Here is a 21119-nt window from a genome sequence, read left to right on the forward strand (position 1 = left end):
TTTCTTTATAATTGCATCAGTGTGCTGGGACCAGGAAAGATCTTCAGAAATATGCACGCCCAAGAATTTGAAGTTCTTGACCCTTTCCACCATCGTCCCGTTGATATAAACGGGATTGTGGGTCCCTATCCTACCCCTTCCAAAATACACAATCAGTTCTTTGGTTTTGCTGGTGTTGAGAGCCAGGTTATTGTGCTGGCACCATTTGGTCAATTGGTCGATCTCAGTTCTATACTCTGACTCGTCACCATCAGTGATTCGTCGCACAACAGTGGTGTAGTCGGCGAACTTGATGATGGAGTTCGCACTATGTCCGGTTACGCAGTCATGAGTATAGAGTGAGTACAGCAGGGGGCTGAGCACGCAGCCTTGAGGTGCTCCCGTGCTGATTGTTATCGAGGATGACACATTTCCGCCAATACGGACAGACTGTGGTCTGTGAATGAGGAAGTCGAGGATCCAATTGCAGGGGGATGCGCAGAGACCCAGATCTGAGAGCTTGGTAACCAGCTTGGAGGGGATGATCGTATTAAACGCCGAGCTGTAGCCAATGAATAACAGCCTGACATATGAGGAAGTGCCGCTGAGAAGCCGAGGCAGGAGCCTCGCGAGTCAGCGGTGGAGCCGCAGAGGCCTGGCTTCACGGGTTGGAGGTAGAGCTTCATAGGTCGACCAAGCCGGCGGCTGGGGCCTGGGTTCCAGAGAGGACCCGGCAGCGTTAGTGGAGAGGTCGGTGATCGCCCTGACCAATGACGAACATGTGGAAGTGAGGATGTCGCTGCTGAGGGAAGGAACAAAGGGTGGATCGCCGTGAATGAGTGGAAGAACAATGGAGGACCTGGCGTGGGGGGAGGGAGGAGATGGGGGAAGAACAAAGGGGAAACTAGAGCAGGGGGGGTATCTGTAACTTTGTAAACACCCTTTATGGGCGAATATTTGCATACCTTGGGTATGCAAGCAAAGAATTTCACTGTGACTTGTCACATGTGACAATAAAGTATTCAATTCAATTCAATTACTTGGCTTTGGTAAAATTGTAAATTATCCATGTTATGTAGGATAGTGTTCGTGTGCGGGGATTGCTGGTCAGTGCGGACTCGGTGGGCCGAACAGCATGTTTCTGCGTTGTATCTCTAAAACTAAAACTAAAACATTACCTCGGCTGCTGAAGGCAAGCCATGACAACTCAGTGCACACCTTTCCAAATGTAAATAAATTCTGTCCCTCAGAATCTAGCCTAATAATGTTCCCACCACCGATGTCAGGCTCATTGGCCTGTCATTCCCTGGCTTCTCCATACTGCTCTTCTTAAATAAAGGCATGTTAGCCACCCCCCAGTCTTCCGGTACCTCAACTGCGGTTAACAAAAATACATAAATCTCTGCCAAGGCTCAAGCAATCTCCTCCCTTCCTTCCCAGAACATCCAAGGCCACACCTGGTCAGATCCATGGGGATTTATCCAGCTTTCTGTTTTGACCTCCAATACCACCGGTCAAAGTGGCGCAGCGGTAGAGTTGCTGCCTTGCAGCGAATGCAGAGCCGGAGACCTGGGTTCGATCCCGACTATGGTTGCTGTCTGTACGGAGTTTGCATGTTCTCCCCGAGACCTGCGTGGGTTTTCTCCGAGAGCTTCAGTTTCCTCCCATACTCCAAAGACGTATAGGTGTGTATGTTAATTGGCTTGGTAAATGTAAAATTTGTTCCTAGTGGGCGTGGGATAGAGTTAATGTGCAGGAATCGCTGGTCGGCGCGGACCCGCTGGGCCGAAGGGCCTGTTTCTGTGTTGTATCTCTAAACTAAACTAAACCACCTCTTTTATAACTTGATATGGTCCGTAGAATCCTAGCTATCTACACTAGTTCCACCTTCCTATGTTTGAGCCGTATCTCTCTTCTTCTTGCGTATGGCGTGCACAGCCTAAAGTTGTTGGACAACTTGTTCTATTTGATCTTATTTGATAAGGTTGAATGCAATCAACGCCAGGTTGATTGCATTCGTCGAAACAGGGCGGACCACGTGAAGGTTGCAATCTCCCGCCCCAACCCATTATCTCTCTAAACCTATCTTATCCATGTACTTATCCAAATATGTTTTACATTTTGTGATCGTACCTGCCTCAACTACCACCCCTGGAAGCCCATTCCACATACCTACCACCCATTGTAAAAAAAAGGTTGTCGCTCTGGTTCCCATTGAATCACCCCTCACCTTAAACCTATACCTCTGGTTCTTGCTTGCCCTACCATGGGTAAAAAACTTAATTTATCTCTCATGATCTTATCCACCTCTAGAGGATCACCCCTCATCCTCCAGTTCTCGAAGGAATAAAGTCCTAGCCTGCGCAACCTCTCCCTGTAGCTCAGGCCCTCGTTCTGGCAACATCCTCGTAAATTTTCTCTGCATTCTTTCCAGCTGGACAACATCCAGGATATCACTAGCATAGATGGGGCATTTTGTCGGCATGGACGAGTTGGGCTGAATAGCCTGTTTCCGTGCTGTATGACTCTATGACTCCCTCCCCTGAACTCACCAGCTACAGATGCAAAATATTTATTTAAGACCTTGCCCATTTCCCATGATTGGAGATGGGTCCAAACCCAAAACATTGCCTGTCCATTTCCTCCAGACATGCTGCCCGACTGCTGAGTTACACTTTGTGTGTTACTCAGGATTCCAACATCTGCAATTCCCTGTGTCTCCTGTGTGTCCAGCCTTTATTACCCTTCTTTATAGACATAGGCCCTTTGGCCCACATTGCTCATGCCGACCATAGCATATTTGGCCAGTCCCATTTGCTGGAGGTGCAAAGGGACTAGGGAGTGTTGGCACAGACTTCTCAAAAGGTTAACTTTGATGTTGTCGGTAGTAGGGAAGATAAATGCAATGTTAGCATTCATTTCGAGAGGACTAGAATATTAAAGCAAGTATCTAATGCTGAGGCTTTATAAGGCGCTGGTGAGGCCACATTTGGAACATTGTGAGAAGTTTTGAGCCCCATATCTGAGGAAGGATGAACTGGTGTTGAAGAGTGTCCACAGGAGGCTTACGAGAATGATCCTGAAGATGATTGGGTTAATGCATGAGGAGCGTTTGATGGCTCTAGGCCTGTATTTGTAGTTCAGAAGGATGACGGGATATCTCATTGAAACTTACCGAATAATGAAAGGCCTGGCTCGAGTGGATATGGAGAGGATGTTTCCAGTAGTGGGAGAGTCTAGAACCAGAGGGCACAGCCTCATAAAAAATGGAAATGCCTTTAGAATTGAGATGAGGAGGAATTTCTTTCACTGCAAGGTAGTGAATGTTGAACTCAATCCCACAGTCGGTGGTGCAGGCCAGGTGTAGGAAGAACTGCAGATGCTAGTTTACACCAAAGTTAGACACAAAATGCTGGAATAACTCAGCGGGTCAGGCAGCATCGCTGGATAGAATAAATAGGCGGTGCAACGCGTCGAGATGCTTCCCTCAACCCGAAACGTCACCCATTCCTTCTATCAAGAGATGCTGCCTGTCCCACTGAGTGTCACAGCCTTCTGTGGCAAAGAATTCTACAGTTTCGCCGCCCTCTGACTAAAGACATTTCTCCTCATCTCCTTCCTAAAAGAACGTCCTTTAATCTTGAGGCTATGACCTCTAGTCCTAGACTCTCCCACTCATGGAAACATCCTCCCCACATCCACTCTATCCAAGCCTTTCTCTATTCTATATGTTTCAATGATACCCCCTCATTCTTCTAAACTCCAGTGAGTACAGACTCAGTGCCGACAAACGCTCATCATAGGTTAACCTACTCATTCCTGGCAAAGGTTACGGGGGGAAGGCAGGATAATGGAGTTGAGAGGGTAAATGAGATTAGCCATGATCGAATAACCGAGCAGACGATGGGCCGAATGGGCTAATTCTGCTCTTATGTCTTATGGTCAGCCTTTGGCCCATAACCCTCTAAACCATTCCTACTCATATATCTGTCCAATGTCTTTTAGTTGTATCTGTTCAAGTTCTACCTGTGTACATGTCCTCCCTGGGTTACTGTTCCTAAGAGCTGTTCATAACTCAAACTATTTGAAAGTCGGAAATGCGGCTAAGGTTTGAGTTCCCATAAGGCAGAAGATGCCTGCAGAATGTTTGTTTGGCCGAGAGGAATCTTTTTGACCTAGAGCTACAGTGCTGAACAGGCCCTTCGGCCCACCGAATCTGTGCCGATCAACGATCACCCTTATATTACATCTTTATCAAAGCCAATTAACTTACAAACCAGCATGTCTTTGGAGTGTGGGAGGAAACTGGAGCACCCGGAGCAAACATACAAACCCGGGACTCTGGCGTTGTAAGGCAGCAACTCTACCACTGCACCACCATGCTTGAATTTAGTCTGGTAAAGCGTTTAAATTTCATTTTGCTGTTCTTAATAATAAAACTGCTGTTAACAAATTCAGCTCGGGCTAATAATGATAAAGGATTTATACTGCAGACAAGGCTTTCAATGTTATTAAGTTTTAAAAGGACACTGTTGCTGTCTCAGATAGCATGCCTCAAGGTAAGAATCACTAAATGAATCAGTCTGAAGAATTGCCCCAACCCAAAACATCACCTCCCCCATTTCCTCCACAGATGCGACTTGACATTGGTGAGGCCACATTTGGAGCAGTGTTTGGTTTTGGTCATTCCACTATAAGGATGTCATTAATGTGGAAAGAGTGTAGAGAGGATCTTCGAGGATGTTGCCAGGACTTGAGGCCTGAGCTATTGTGAGAGATTGAGCAGACGAGAACTTTATTCTTTGGTGCGCAGGAGTCTGATCTTATAGAGGTGTATAAAATCATGAGTGGGAGAGGGTGAATGCACAGTCTTTTTCCCAGGGTAGTGGAATCAAAAACAAGAGGACATAGGTTTAATGTGAGAAGGGCAAGGTTTAATAGGAACCTGAGGGGCAAAGTTTTCACTCACGAGTACATGGAACTAGCTGTTAGAGGAGGCAGTTGTGGCAGGTACCATAACAACACTTAAAGGATATTTGGACAGATACTGTATATGGATAGGAAAGGTTTAGAGGGATATATGGACCAAATACAGGCAAATGTGCTGAGCTTGGATGGCCTCTTGGTTGGTTTGGACGAGTTGGGCCAAAGAGTCTGTTATGTGCTGTATGACTCGATGACCCGCTGGGTTCCTCCAAAAATGTTTTTTTGTTCAAGATTGTTTAAGCATCTTGTGTTCTTCCTGGGTTCGATGTGGCGAAATTCCAGCAGTCGCCAGGAACAGTTGCCCCCAGAGCCAGCAAATCAATCCTGCCACTCTCCCAAGCACTCAATAGTTTGTACATGAATAAGCCGATTGCAAGCTTGGAGGACCTCCCACAGTGAACAGTCCTCCAAAACGCTAGGGTGTAGCCACATTCTTCCAGTTCAGTTTAGTTTATTGCCACATGTACTGAGGTACAGTAAAAAGCTTTTGTTGCATGCTAACCTGTTACAAAATGTTAAATGGTCAGCTAGACATAGATCACAAGACCTACACCAACCCCAAACCAATTAAGAGCAGACGAGGGCATTCGATCCAATTTGTGATCCCAGCTACAGACAGATGTGTACAGCAATTCGTTCTTCCCACGCACAATTAAAGCATGGAATAATCTCCACCAAACTATAGTTACCCGACCAGATGCAACTAAATTTAAAGTAGCACTTTCTTCCCAATAACCCTTTCTGGCTTAATCCCTCCCTTCACCACCTCCAGTTTAAATTCCAGTTGGAATATTTTGGAGGACCAAGTAACCAAGAACCAGCCAGCAGAAAGACAATACATGATTACAATCGAGCCATTTACAGTGTATACACGATAAGGGAAGAACTTTAATGCAAGGTAAAGCCAGCAATGTCTGATCAAGGATAGTCTGGGGGTCACCAAAGAGGTAGATAGTAGTACAGCACTGCTCTCTGGTTGGGTAGGGCAATTCAGTTGCCTGACAACAGCTGGGAAGAAAGTGTCCCTGAATCTGTGCATGCATTTTCACACTTCTATACCTTTTGCCTGATGGGAGAGAGGATAAGAGGAGTGGCCAGGGAGCAACTCGTCCTTGATTATGCTGCTGGCTTGCCGAGGCAGTGTGAGGTATAAATGGAGTCAATAGAAGGGAGGTTGGTTTGTGTGATGGTCTGGGCTGCATCCACAATTCGCTGCAATTTCTTGCAGTCTTGGATGGAGCTGTTCCCAAACCAAGCTGTGATGCATCCTGATAAAATGCTTTCTACGGTGCATCTGTAGAAATTGGTGAGAGTTGTAGGGAAATGACAAACTTCCTAAGCCTCCTCACTGTGGACCTTGCACCTTTTTCCTGTATATGTAACATTATATTCTGCTCTCTGGTAATTTTCTCTTTGCACTACCCGTTGTACTTGTGTTGGCTTGATTACACTCATGTATATGATTTGACTGGATGGCATGCAATGTTTTTCACTGTATGTCAGTACCCATGGCAATAATAAGCCCATACCAATACCTGTAGCCTCATTGGATGTTGCCCCAGGAATATTCTCTCCACAGATGCTGCAGACGATACAAAAATTGGACGAGTTATGAATAGTGATTGTTGTAGGGGAAAGATTAGGGAGTGCTAATAACTTGTAAATAGGGAGTAGACAAAAGTAGACCAGTCTGAAGGGTCTCAACCCAAAACGTCACCCATTCCTTCTCTCCAGATATACTGCTTGCCTCGCTGAGTTACTCCAGCATTTTGTGTCCATCTTCAACTTGTAAATAGGGGTATGGGTTGTGCTAATGTGGTGACAGGGAACCACAGGCAAAACCTAAAATTAGAGACATGGAATGCAGCAGTGACAACACCCAAGTTTCAAGAACTTCATTATGTTATAGCATGTACCCATCATTGTAACAGAAAGTGGATTTACTGTCAAATAAATTAGACTTGTGGCTAATCATTTAATCTGTAATCAAGATTACAGATTAAATGTAATCTGTACAAAATCATGAGAGGAATAGATCAGGTAGATGCACAGTCTCTTGCGCAGAGAAGAGGAATTGAGGACCAGAGGACATAGGTTCAAGGTGAAAATATTTAATAGGAATCTGAGGGGTAACTTTTTCACACAAAGGGTGGTGGGTATATTGAACAAGCTGCCAGACGAGGTAGTTGAGGCTGGGACTACCCCAGCGTTTAACAGCTAGACAGGCACATGGATAGGACAGGTTTGGAGGGATATGGACCAAGTCCAGGAAGGTTGGACTATTGTAGCTGGGACATGTTGGCCAGTGTGGGCAAGTTGCGCCAAAGGGCCCGTTTCCACATCAATCTATGACTGTAAGACCTAGTTTGTTCCCTAATTATGTTTTTCTGTAATCTTCGTTCTGTAATCAAGACCTAGTTGGACTGTTAATCAAGTTTCTGTGAAATCATAAGATCATGTTATAGGAGCAGAATTAGGCCATTCAGTCCATCAAGTTTACGTTGCCATTCGATCATGGCCGATCTATCTCCCCCTCCTAACCCTTCTCCCCATAACCTCCGACACCCGTGCTAATCAAGCATCTATCTATCTCGGTCTTAAATATATCTACTGAAAATGGATACTTCTCCCATTCCTCCCAAGACTTAGATCGAGGAGCATGACCAGATGAGGTAGAGATTGGAAGACAAATTCAAGAATGAAGATTGACAAATCTTTGACAGGGCAACAGGGAAGTATTTCAGGATGGTGGTTTATGAACTTGTGCAAAGACAAGGCAAAGTTTTAGGCACTGAGTCACTGTCAGAGGAACTTATCTGCACTTAAACAGGCACTAGTCAAACTGTAGTAGACCCAATCCAAGTTACTAGATGGTGAGATGAGGGACAGCTGATGAGAATAGTCCCATTCTTCCAAAATGCTGCTACAAGATCTTTAATACCCACCTGCAAGCAGACAAGATCCTGTGCTCCCAACCACAGTACCACTCAGTGATAGTGTGGAAACAGGCCCTTTCGCCCAACTTGCCCACACCGGCCAACATGTCCCAGCTACACTAGTCCCACCTGCCTGCGTTTGGTCCATATCTCTCCAAACTTGTCCTATTCATGTAGCTACCTGTTTCTTAAACGTTGGGATACTCCCAGTCTCAACTACCTCCTCTGGCAGCTTGGTCCATACACCCATCATCCTTTGTGTGAAAAGGCTACCTCTTAAAGGATTCCTATTAAATCTTTTCCTCTTCACCTTGAACCTATGTCCTCTGGCCTTCAATTCCCCTACTCTGGGCAAGAGATTTTGTGCAACTACCCAATTTATTCATCTCAGTAGCACAATGAGAACCTAGGTAGACAAAAATGCTGGAGAAATCCAGCGGGTGAGGCAGCATCTATGGAGTGAAGGAAATAGGTGACATTTCAGGTCGAGACCCTTCTTAAACAATGAGAAGCCTCGATTTGTTCAGTCAAAGTACACAACTGGGATTGAATCAACCACCATCATAACCTATCAGGACACAATGGGAACATTTGAATCAGTCAGAAGGAAGGAACCACACACCAATAATCACTCCTGCTCTATTTATTGGCAATATCCTCATGATTACAGAAATTGTCCCATGTACTAGAATATGAACCGTAGGAAAAAGTATTTGTAAGCTAGGAAGCAAGACTAGTAACTTTGGCAAATTGTCACCAGTACCAGACATGCTGTTCAGAAGTAATGCTACTATTCCCATTCTTGGGTGGCTTGTAGGTAAAGCAAATGGACCGCTAAATTAATACTGATCTTCTGCATACAGTACATCAAGCATGTTTAAATCAATTTAAGAACAAACAGAAAACCAAAATGCAGAGATTAAGCAGTTTGATCAACTGTGGTTACAGAATATTGAACCAAAGTTATTCATAGTTTAGTTTTAACTGCCAATAAAAATCTGGATAAGTCTTCAGGCATTTAACATTTCACTCCCCATGAGATCAAAGAATGATTAACAAGTTTTAAAGTGGGCTCACTTAGTAAGCTGACAGGCATTGCACAAGGCAAGTCAGGGAGCAGGTAAGGAATGGGTTTCAGGTCATCTCCAAGAAGCATGTTCAAAATGGGCATTAGAGGATTGAGGGGGGGGGGGGGGGGGGGGGAGAGAGAAGGGAGTGAGAGAGAAAGAGAGATCACTGGTCATTCCAGTTCTCCTTCAGACAGAACAGACTTAAAAATCATTAATTCATTTTACAGTACAATTGTAAAACATGGGTCTTCAGACAATAAACATGTTCAGTATACATCAGTTTTCCTTCCAATGTTACCAGTTATTATACATTAGGTCTGCTAATTAGGTGCAGCTCTTCCTTGTGCACAGAGGCAATATCCAAGGTGCATGAAGGAATCTTGGCTTGTGGTCGAAGGGGGAAGGACAGAATGAGGACTGGTGTCAAGGCCTGGATTGTGGATCATCCCTTCCACTCAGCAGCTGCAACTTTCTGCCGAAGTCTTTGCCCGGTCGTTCTTATCTAGTTTGATTGGCTCTGGGAATTCATTGTAGAGTTCCACTTCTGTTTCCTGGAGAGAAAGAGAATTTTATTTCTGTCCACACAAAGGAAAGGAGTTTAGAGTTTTACACAAGTGTCGTGGAGTAGTCACTTGTGTATGCGCAAGGATTCATTGACAGTACCGGAAGAGAACAAGCTGACAAAATGGAAGCATTGCATTGATAAAGTTGTTCAAAAGGCTGTCAGGAATATTGGCATGACAGTGGCAGATTTCAAAATTAACAATTCAGGACTAAGCAAATGAGCAATCCTGAGCAGACAAGTGAAATAGCAAAATAAACCATTACTGTAATTTGCAGACATGCTCCAATGCACAAGGACCAGTTAGAAACTGCAATGCATTGAAAGATGTTCATACAGTAGGTCAAAGGACAAATTGAATTCGTTAAAGATTAAACAATATTGGGGAAACTAGTGATCAGGGCTTGAGAAAATTCAGCATGACACTGGAAACACTAACAGCAATCATGCAAGAAGGGAACATTACAGAACAAAAACCTTAGAACTTGGAAAGGGGGTTAGTAATGCTGCAGAATATAGAGGGACTGATAAGACAGTGAACCTAATAGAGGAACATGGATCGCATGGGGATAAGATAACATTAGAACCAAGGGATCGTGGAGATGCAAGGAGCAGGGAGCAAGGTTTAAATCACTAGCCTTTTAAACATGAAATGCCATGGCTGCCAGACCATGGAGCAAACATTCTGGCCATGGGTGCAAGAAGGCACACAGCAGCTCTGGAAAGATCTAACAAAGTATTCAGGGTATCATGAACAAGAGGCCTTAACTTGCCACACTGTCCAGGGGTGCCTCAAGCGAGCCGAAGGGCAGAAAGTATATCTGGCTTCAGAGGAAACTCAATTACAGACATTGAGAGGAGAGGTTAAAATTAATAGGCCACCAGAATTTGCAGAGTTTTTGGTGTTAACATTGCACCAGCACGAAGACACGGAACACTTCAGAGTGAGGGGATTGGACGCCAACAATCTGATTAAACGGATATGAAAATGCACAAGGTAACAGTAAATCACACTCGGTGTTTGACAAAGGCAAGGTATGAAACTAAGATCCACTTGGATCCACTACAATCTTCAAACTGGAATTTATTGAATAGCATAGAGTTTGGTAGCACACAGACTACTCGACTCAAGAGGGCTAAATGGTAGCAATGGGGAATGATAGAAGTTCAGTTCTTTGCATTCCAAAGATGTAACATGTCAAAGTGCTTTGACTCTCCAAAAGTGAAGAGTGGAGCCAAAAGGAGCACCACTCAGACCAAGCGCAGGCTTGGCGATTGCGTCGCCTAACACCTCCGCACAGTTCGCATTAACCTACCTGATAATAGACAATAGGTGGAGGAGGCCACTCGGCCCTTCGAGCCAGCACCGCCATTTAATGTGATCATGGCTGATCATCCCCAATCAGTACTCCGTTCCTGCCTTCTCCCCATATTCCCCGACTCCGCTATTATCTAGCTCTTTCTTGAAAGCATCCAGAGAACCTGCCTCCACCGCCCTCTGAGGCAGAGAATTCCACAGACTCACAACTCTGTGAGAAAAAGTGTTCCCTCGTCTCCGTTCTAAATGGCTTACCCCTTATTCTTAAACTGTAGCCACTGGTTCTGGACTTCCCCAACATCGGGAACACGTTTCCTGCCTCTAGCGTGTCCAAACCCTTAACAATTTTACATGTTTCAATGAGATTCCCTCTCATCCTTCTAAACTCCAGAGTGTACAAGCCCAGCCACTCAGCATATGACAGTCCCGCCATCCCGGGAATCAACCTTGTAAACCTACGATGCACTCCCTCAATAGCAAGAATGTCCTTCCTCAAATTGGGGGACCAAAACTGCACACAATACTCCAGGTGTGGTCTCCCTAGGGCTCTGTACAACTGCAGAAGGACCTCTTTGCTCCGATATTCAATTCCTCTTGTTATAAAGCCCAACATGCCATTGCTTTCTTCACTGTCTGCTGTACCTGCATGGTTACTTTCATAGACTGATGAACAAGGGCCCCCAGATCCCGTTGTACTTCCCCTTTTCCCAACTTGACACCATTTAGGTAGTAATCTGCCTTCCTGTTTTTGCTACCAAAGTGGATAACCTCACATTTATCCACATTAAATTTCATCTGCCATGCATCTGCTCACTCCCCTAACCTGTCCAGTCACCCTGCATTCTCATAGCATCCTCCTCACAGTTCACACTGCCACCCAGCTTTGTGTCATCTGAAAATTTGCTAATGTTACTTTGAATCCCTTCATCCAAATCATTGATGTATATTGTAAATAGCTGCGGTCCCAGCACCGAGCCTTGCGGTACCCCACTAGTCACTGCCTGCCATCTACTCAGCACTTCAACTTCCCCTCCCATTCCGAATCCGACCTTTCTGTCCTGGGCCTCCTTCATGGCCAGAGTGAGTCCCACCGCAAATTGGAGGAGGAGCACCTCATATTTCGCTTGGGTTGTTTACACCCCAGCAGTATGAACATTGACTTCTCCAATTTCAGGTAGTCCTTGCTTTCTACCTCCTTCAACTCCCCTTCTAAGCTCTCCCACAGCCCACTGTCTCTGCCACTTCCTTTCTTCTTCCCGTTCCTGTTCCCGCCCCCACCCACATCAGTCTGAAGAAGGGTCTCGGCCCAAAACTCACCTATTCCTTCGCTCCATAGGTGCCGCCTCACCCGCTGAATTTCTCCAGCACTTTTGTCTACCATAAAGGCCAGGAAGCTTGAAATGCACACAGTTGTGATATAACTCATAAGGCAGCACAGTGGTGCTGCAGTAGAGCTGCTGCCTTACAGCGCCAGAGACCCTGGTTTGGTCCTGACTATGGGCGTTGTCTGTACAGAGTTTGCACATTCTCCATGACCATGTGGGTTTTCTCCGGATGCTCCGGTTTCTTCCCACATTCCAAAGACGTACAAGTTTGTGAGTTAACTGGCTTTGGAAAAATTGTAAATTGCCCCAAGTGTGTAGGACAGTGCACGGGGAGATTGCTGGTCAGCACGGATTCGGTGGGCTGAAGCGGCTATTACCACACTATCACTAAAGTCTAAACATTTTATATCTGGGATGGGAATTCTTTGTTTCAGGCTTCAATTAGCCACATTTAATTGTCGTATCGGCAGGCGACATGGAATGTGCTAAAGAACCAATCAAGGCAGGGGAATAGTGCAACGTAACATGTAACCACGTTTCAAAGAACTCTGACAAGTTACTGCAAAGGAATTGCACATTTCACAAATTAACAAAGCCCATTAGATTTCAAAGCTGAACATTCAAACATTTTCCCATAGCTCTGAAGCTTAGGGAATAGTGACAAAATATCCCACTGCTGGGGTTTCATAGGTTAGTGCACATCTACACCAATGCCAAAAGAAAATGGAGTATTTATTCGGTGTTCACTTCAATGTTGCTAGATGAAAGATTAGAACCACTGCAAATTTGGCAGTTCCACCACTTAGACAGTTACCAGCAGGGGACACCGCACAATGGTTGCCTCGCCAAAGGTCTGTCTTCATCTTTTCCTTTTGTGTTTTTAGTTTGTTGTAAAATGTATGTTTTAATTTATCTTTAGTTTTGTAGTATGTTGGGGGTAGGGGAAACTTTTCTTATCTCTTTCCTCGACGGAGATGCGACTTTTGCCGTGTTGTATCTCCGTCCGCACTGTGGCCTAACATCCTGGAGTTGGTAGCCTCTTGTTTGGGACTTCTAGAGCTCCAAAATCGTGGAGCCTGCAGACTTTAACATTTCGGAGCAGGCGATTCCTTTGCCAAGGGTCAACCTTTGGTGCTCCAACCTGCGAGAGCTGCAGACTAACATCATGAGCTCGCTGTTCCTGGTTAGGGACCGATTTTGGGAACTCCAAGCCGCAGGAGTTCAACCGCCCCGATGCGGGAGCTCGATCGCCGGCTGCGAATGGTTCGATTCCCCCAACCGCGGGTGAAAAAGGAGGAAAGAAGATAAAGACTTTATTGCCTTCCATCACAGTGGGGAATGTGGAGGAGTAACTGTGGTGGATGTTTATGTCAATCTTTATGTATTGTGTGTTCTGTTGCTTTGTTATGACTGTATGGCAAACCAAATTCCTCGTATGTTGCAAAACATACTTAGCTAATAAATTTTGATTATGATTAAAAACTGTAGTCCTGGCATGGCCTTACCTGTTTAAGTGCGTTCCGTGCAATTGTTTGAAAAGCCTGTTCCACATTTATTGCCTCCTTTGCACTGGTTTCAAAGTACGGGATATTATTTTTGCTCTGACACCATGCCTGTGCTCTTTTTGTGGTGACCTGAGGGAAGAGAATTAATAAATAACTGCAACTCTGTTTTGATAGTGTAATTGCAGCCACATATGGACAGTTGTAGCCCTACTTTAAATAGCTTGCCCCCGCCTCCAGAGGATGGGGATTTCTATATTAACACTCATTCTTAGTAACAGAGACATGTACAAGGCCTTATGTCACAGAAAGGCTCCTCAGCCCAACTCAATGTTGACCAAGTTGCCCAACTAAGCTATTTTTGGGCCATATCTATCCAAATCTTTCCTATCCATCCATGTCCAGTGTTTTTTTTAATGTTGTAATTTTACCCACCTTTACCATTGCCTCCAACAGCTCGTTCCATGCAACCACCAACCTGGTGGAAAAAGCTGACTCGGGTCCCTTTTAAATCTTTCCTCGTCCGAAACCTGCCTCCACTAGTTTGACTCCCTACCCAGAAAAGATTGGATATTCACCTTATTTACGCTCCTTGTCAATTTATAAACTTGTACAAGGCCTAACACAAGAAAAATAATCCCATCCTATCCAGCCTCTCCTTGGAAGTCAAACCCTTCAGACCCAGTAACATCAACTTGTCTTTTTTTTGCACCCTTTCCAGTTTAATGACAGATATCCTTCCTACAGCAGGGCTGTATACAGAATTGTTTTCAGTACTCCAAATGTGACCTTACCTACATCTGGTCCAGCAACATCCAACTACTGTAGTCAGTGCTGCAAGAACTCCTTTTTCCACTTGCCCCTTCCACCCATACATCTCCCTCTGACTTTACAATTCACTTTCCCCCATTTGACATCCCTTAGTCTCCATCTCATCCCTAACCTTTGTCACCATCTCCACTCATCTGCCAATCACCCCCCTCACCTTCATCCTCCTGTCACATGGCAAATTTGCCCCACCCCAACCTCTTCCAGCTTTCCCCTCTAGTTTGAATTGTCTTAACCCAAAACATCTGTATTTTCTTCCACTGACCCACCATAATATTCCCCCGCCCCACACATGCACTGCACTTACCTGTCTGTTTTCCAGGTCTATCTTATTGCCAAGGACCACAAATGGAAAGTTCTCTGGATCTCGTGGACTAGCCTGAATGAGAAATTCATCTCTCCAGCTATCAAGGGTTTTAAACGTGTTGGGCGCCGTTACATCAAAGACCAGCACACAGCAGTCAGCTCCTCTGTAGAACGCCACACCCAATGACTGAAAACGTTCTTGTCCTGCAGTATCCCAGATCTGACGGGAACAACAAGTTTCAAATATCTCATTACAATCTTTGGATCTTTACAGAGAAGCCAGGAAAGCTAAAAAAAAAAAAATCCATGTCATTTGAGAAATCAAAATGCAACATTTGAGGTTAGCAATCTAATTAAGGAATTACATTTGATCTGCTAAGATTTAAAATTTAAATTACTCAAATATAAAAGCGTACCTTTGAGAAATCTGCTTTTATACAATGCTCAGTGTTACTTGGGGTAACAGTTTGCTGTTAAAACACCTGGGAACCTGTTAGTGTCTATATTTTAAAAATGTTTGAAAAGAGGACCAGACTCTACATAGCAAAATGTCCATTAAACCAGCACATGCCCCACCCTTCCATGTTTGACGGAGGTTATTTAAGGCCGAACCACAGTGAAAAATTTCCTCTCACTGCAGACAGCTGCAGCTCATGTTAGAAAACAGGAACTAGAAACTGACTTCTGGATAACATTGGGGTTTCTGGGAGTTAAGGAACTTGCAGCAAATATCAGCTCAAGCAGTTACACACCGAATTAGAAATTACAAACCTGACAAGAGTTTGAAGCCAAGAGTTTTGTTCCCAACTCCAACCCACAGAAAACCAATTACATTTTAGCTTGGACTGAAACTTGATATTACCTGCATTGTCACCAATCGATCGTCCACCATCACCTCCTTTGTTAGAAAGTCTGCCCCTATTGTTGCCTTGTATTGGTTACTGAACTTTTTGTTTACATACTGGTTCATCAGTGAGGTCTTTCCTACCCTGAAAAGCAAGATTTGATAATTAAGGTATAATTACAGAAAATATACAACTAGTAAAGCACAGGATTCCAAGTGGTGAATACATACAGTTTATGCATAGTCATCTTTCACCTCACCATACAGTAGGAGAGGGCAAGTGTCAGTTTCAAAATCAAGATCAAAACCAAATTTCTTAAAAATACATGGATACGGGATAGTCTGGTAAAGAGATCACACAGTAGTTTGCTTACTGATGAGATAATTTGTTTATTAAGTCCACACCAATTCCAAAAACAAGCCTACAATTCCAACTTGGCCAATACGGACATTGGGCTGAAGGGCCCATTTCCACACTGTATAGCTTGGATTCCTTGCCCACCAGGGCTGAATATATAACGATTCACCAACCGATCTTTTCACCACAGCTATACGAAGGGATAATTTTTGCAGTGGTCAATTAATCTATCCGCAAATGCACAGGAAAGCCGAGCACACTTGGAATGTGCAAACTACATAGACAAAGGTCTAGATGTAATGCTGACCTCCGGAGCTTCAAGGTAACTCACTATCCGCTTCACCACCTTGCTGCCCAGTGAGCTAGACAAGTGGAATAACTTTAAAAGGTCCTGATGAAATCAGTCAAAGGAGACAAGTTCGTGCTTGGGTGAAGTCAGATGGTCTGATAAAATCCTCAGGTGAACTTATTAATTGAGCTGCTGGTAGTGGAAGTTAAGACCTAACAAAGGATGTCCTTCTTTAGGATTCAAGGATTCAAGAGAGTTTATAGTCATGTGTCCCAGATAGGACAATGACATTCTTGCTTGGCTTCAGCACAACAGAATATAGAAGGCATGAATACAGAACAGATCAGTGTGTCCATATACTATACACACACATGAATAAATAAAACAGATAAAGTACAAATAAACTGATAATGGGCTATTAATGTTCAGAGTTTTGTTTTGAGTTTAGTTCAATAGCCTGATGATTGTGGAGAAGCAGCTGTTTCTGAACCTGGACGTTGCAGTCTTCAGGCTCCTGTACCTTCTACCTGAAGGTAGCGGGGAGATAAGTGTGTGGCCAGGATGATGTGGGTCCTTGATGATGCTGCCAGGCTTTGAGGCAGCGACTGCGATAGATCCCCTCGATCAATATCCAAATTACTGTGCTAAGCAAAGGAACAAAATGGAACAACCAAGTTTGCAGATAAAACTTGGTGGGAAGGTATTGAAAGCTGCAAGGGAGAATGCAAGAGGCTTCAGTGAGATTCAGACAAGCTGGGAGAGTAGCCAAATACAGTTTAACACTAATTGAACACAAGATTTTTGTGGATAGACAAAATGCTGGAGTAACTCAGCTGGTCAAGCAGCATTTCTGGAGAACATGGATGGGTGACGTTTAATGTCTGAACCCTTCTTTGGTATAAACCAGCACCTGCAGTTCCTTTTTGTTACAAGATTTTGGGTCTTGAACATGAATAATGGACTCGGAAAGTTTGACGATACTTGGGTCTTTGTAAACCAGACCCTTCAAGCACAGCAAGAAATTAGAAGTGCAGGAGGTATAGATGTTTGAACTTCCCCACCAACAGGTTCAGGAACAGATACATTCTCAAAAACATGTCCTTGAACTGATTTGTACTACTTCAGCAACAGAACACAGACCACCTCTTGTACCACCATGGTCGTTTCCTCTCCTCCTTCCCCAAGTGTGCAAAAAGTATTTCTACTGCTGTCTGGCAGAATGTACGACTCATGCAGATGCATAATGTTCTTAGGTTGTTTGAAACGGCATGCCCGTGATTCTACTGCAAGTATATATTCTTTTCAATATTCTTTGCATACGACGATAAATTCAACTTGACAAATGAAAACAAATTAAAGCAATTAGGGCAATGAATTCTGGATCCTCTGAATGGGACAGCCCTAAACGATATTGAAGAAGCAGAATTCACAAAATACATTCAGAACAAAATATCAGCATGTTCAGAAATACAAGGATTATACCTAATTTGGAGAAGAAATCCATGCTTGGGGATTGCACACTCAGGGCTGTTAACAAATTCATTTTTATTCCCAAATTGATACACCCGAGGATCAAAGGTGGTCACATTTTATAAGCCGAGGTTTAAGCTAAAATACATGGGAAACCTACACTAGTGCAGAGTGTTTACTTTCAAGTATTAAAGTTCAGAAAAGACACCCATTAAAGAAGGGAGACATCCTCCCCCCCACAAATTCTAGACTTCAACAACAAACAGTAGGATAATGGATTTGACAATTGTAGATTGTGCAGGAAGCTGGGCTATAATAGGTAAAATAATTAAACAGAAATAGTAAGGCAAAACTGTGCAGGAACTCTTTCTTCCCCCCCCCCCCCCCCCCCCAAGTTTAAAATATCAACATCCTTCTCCCCTCCTACTCAATGCATGCAAAATCACGATCAGCTGGGCAGAGCAGAATTAGTTTAAGCATGAACCCTACATGCAATATGTAGCTTTTAGATTTGTAATGCGGTCACCAAATTGCAGAACATAAGTTTTGCAGGATCATTTTGTAAAAATGGGGACGTGAAACTAACATAGCAACTTTGCTTGAATGTCTTAAGCAAAAGGCAAAAAGCCCAAAACAATAGATGTTTGAATGAGTTCACTAAGTCACATACTATAATCTTCAAGTGGAGGTAGTGGGTCACAAGGTAAACCATTCCAATTTCAAATTCCCTGCACTTAATTTAAGTTCAAACTACAAGTTTAAGAAAATTGTACAGGAATAAGCGAGTTCGGTATCTCGATAAACGCAAGGAATCATGAGATTTGTCAAAGGTCATTCGGGATAAAAAAGCAAATGCAGCGCTGTGTAAAAATTGTTAACTATTCTACCAAGGAATTAAACTAGAATTCTGTTAAATCAACAGCTTCATTTCTTGTTCTGCTGTTCACACACTACTTACAGTCCCAGTTCAGTTCATGAATCTGTAATTATGAGATATTCAAAAAGTTAAAGAATTTATTATTTATTTAAACTTTAATGCGTTTGCTACTGGAATAAGAAAATATTACTTGTGTTTGAAATATTCTTATCTTTATTCATAATTTATGTGTAAAAATATATTTTATCTGTGGCAGGCAATGACTATCAGTGTGATGTGGGCTGATGCTTTACCTGTGTGAATGTACCATTAAGGCAAAGATTCATCACCGAGGAAAACTGATGGCCTTGTGAAGTAGCCGCCAATCCGATACAAGACATTTAACTACGAAATGTCTGCCCTTCAGTATTGGATAGATTGAGGGTCTGTGTTGTTCCAAGTTTCATAAGTTCATTTATTGTCACATACACCAATTGGTGTAGTGAAATTCACTGGCCAGGTCAGTCATACAATTTAAAAAGCAACAGACCCAAAAACACATTTTAACATAAACATCCATCACAGTGACTCCTACACATTCCTCACTGTGATGGAAAACGAAAATAAAGTTCCAAGTCCTTCCCTTGTTGTTCTTCCTTGGTCGGGGGCCACGAGCCCCCCGTTGACGGGACGGTCTTGAGTCCCGTAGCTGGTGGCTTTCGCGCCCTCCGCGTCGAGGCGTTCAGCTCCAGCATCAGGGGGTTGGCAGCTCCACCGCGCTGGGCGATCAAACCTCGCGTCAGGGCTGGACGAACCTTCTGCGGCGTTGGAGCTCCCGAATAGCATCTTCTGAGACTGCGAGCCCTTGATAGTAAGTCCGCAGTGGGAGCGATCCCAGGCAAGGGATCCGCTCCGATGGCAAGTCCGCGCCCCGCGGTGGGGCTCACGACAGTTCAGCTCCAGCGATGGTAGGCCGCAGAGCCCGGAGAATGTGATCGGAAACTTGATCACCTCTCCGGGAAGGTAAGAACCTGAAAAAAAGTTTCCCCCGACCCCCCCCCTCTCCACATAAAACAAACAGAAGAACATTAAAACAAACACTAAAAATAACAAAAAGGATGAAAAAAAAGACTGCCGGCATAAGTTTGTGGTGGTTGCGGTGAGTTTCCCCCAGCCATCTTGCCCAGTGCACATTGACCAGCACAGTTTGCCAGCCCTTGTTAGCAGAGGCTCATTGTGCAGGTGTTACCCGAAGCCCAAAGGTTTTGTGGAGGGACTGCATGAGGATTGGACACGCAGTGAGCTAGCGAGAGGACTGTCAGATGAGCCCAGGTTGCAGAGTGGCCAAAGGGCAGATTTTCACAGGTCGTTATTAAGCTGTTCCGTCTGTGCGGCATCGCCAGCTCTCTCTCTCTCGCAGATCCCCCACCCCAACTGTCGACAAAGTCTGACTGAGAAAATGCTTTCACTCATATTATGGGCTGGCTCTGCATTTGCCCACTCACTGGGGTGGGCAGCGCCTCCTTCAAAGAGAGTGAGAACCAGTCCCGTCAGCTGGGGAGCTGCGACCCACTCCTCTAGTTTGGCTCAAATGGCTGCAAATTCTCATAATTATTACCAACGGTCACGGCTCCCAACTGTGTGCCCTGAAAGACCGGGACCAACCCCAGAGGTTAAACCGACAGCATCTTTAAACCAATCCACCTCAAAAGTTTAACCAGCCTGTTCGAATCCAATCTGAACTTTCCAACCCCCCCCCCCCCCCCCCACAGCACATTCTCCTTGTTTTCTTCAATCCAGGAATGTTGTTTAGATAGGAATGCAAGGACAGTCTCAAATTGGTTGACCACATAACTTGTAATTTGTGTAAATCAATTTCGAATTTGAATGGCTGTGACTCAGGCTAATGCCATGGATTTGATAATTGACAGGTTCGTTCCAGGCATTCTTGCGTTTTCAAGCCTGGTGCTGTATTGAGTCAATAATTTAAATAGATGCAATTGTGGATTTGTGCAGCCTGCTGTACGCTGTGGCCTACTGCTGACATTTGATGGATAAATGTATTTATAAATCTCATTGAAATGAATACGCAGGTCCATATACACACGGTAGCTCAGCTGGCGAGAATCTTTATCCCGAATGGCCCCTGACCTGGGCATGCCGTTGTAATACAGAACTCGCTTATTAAAATTTCCCTCAACTCTTTACTTACCCCTGCAGCTTTCAACAACCTAAAACAAGGCACTAAGCTTCTTTACTTCAGAATTGCCAGGACCACCATCCATGCAGCCGACCAAAAGAATGACGTTCCACATTTTTTATTGGCACAATTTCTGTGCAGTGGCTTCTAAAATAGGACAAAGTTCCAAACAGATGAAGAGAAAGCGCAATCTCACTGCCACAAAGCAGATGGCAGCTTGTCACAAGCCATCTGTTAAATCCACTACTCCGCAAATCAAGTTGTCAGTTCAGAATTCATTTCAGTTTTAA

At 44.2% G+C, this 21119-nt stretch overlaps 1 protein-coding gene across 2 annotated transcripts in view; it reads right to left on the reverse strand.

The window, feature by feature from the left end:
• Positions 1-8528: 8528 nt before the first annotated feature.
• rab7a (RAB7A, member RAS oncogene family) overlaps positions 8529-21119 on the reverse strand; it is a 35840-nt gene continuing 23249 nt past the window's right edge. For both annotated transcript variants that reach the window (XM_033036967.1, XM_033036968.1), the window contains exons 3-6: positions 15675-15801; positions 14814-15032; positions 13682-13810; positions 8529-9522 (exon numbers count right to left, since the gene is read on the reverse strand). In XM_033036967.1, coding sequence (XP_032892858.1) covers positions 9427-9522; positions 13682-13810; positions 14814-15032; positions 15675-15801 — 571 coding nt within the window. In that variant the 3' untranslated portion in view covers positions 8529-9426. The remainder of the gene's footprint in view (positions 9523-13681; positions 13811-14813; positions 15033-15674; positions 15802-21119) is intronic.

This window comes from Amblyraja radiata, chromosome 18, assembly GCF_010909765.2.
Source record: "Amblyraja radiata isolate CabotCenter1 chromosome 18, sAmbRad1.1.pri, whole genome shotgun sequence".
Taxonomy (NCBI): Eukaryota; Metazoa; Chordata; class Chondrichthyes; order Rajiformes; family Rajidae; genus Amblyraja; species Amblyraja radiata.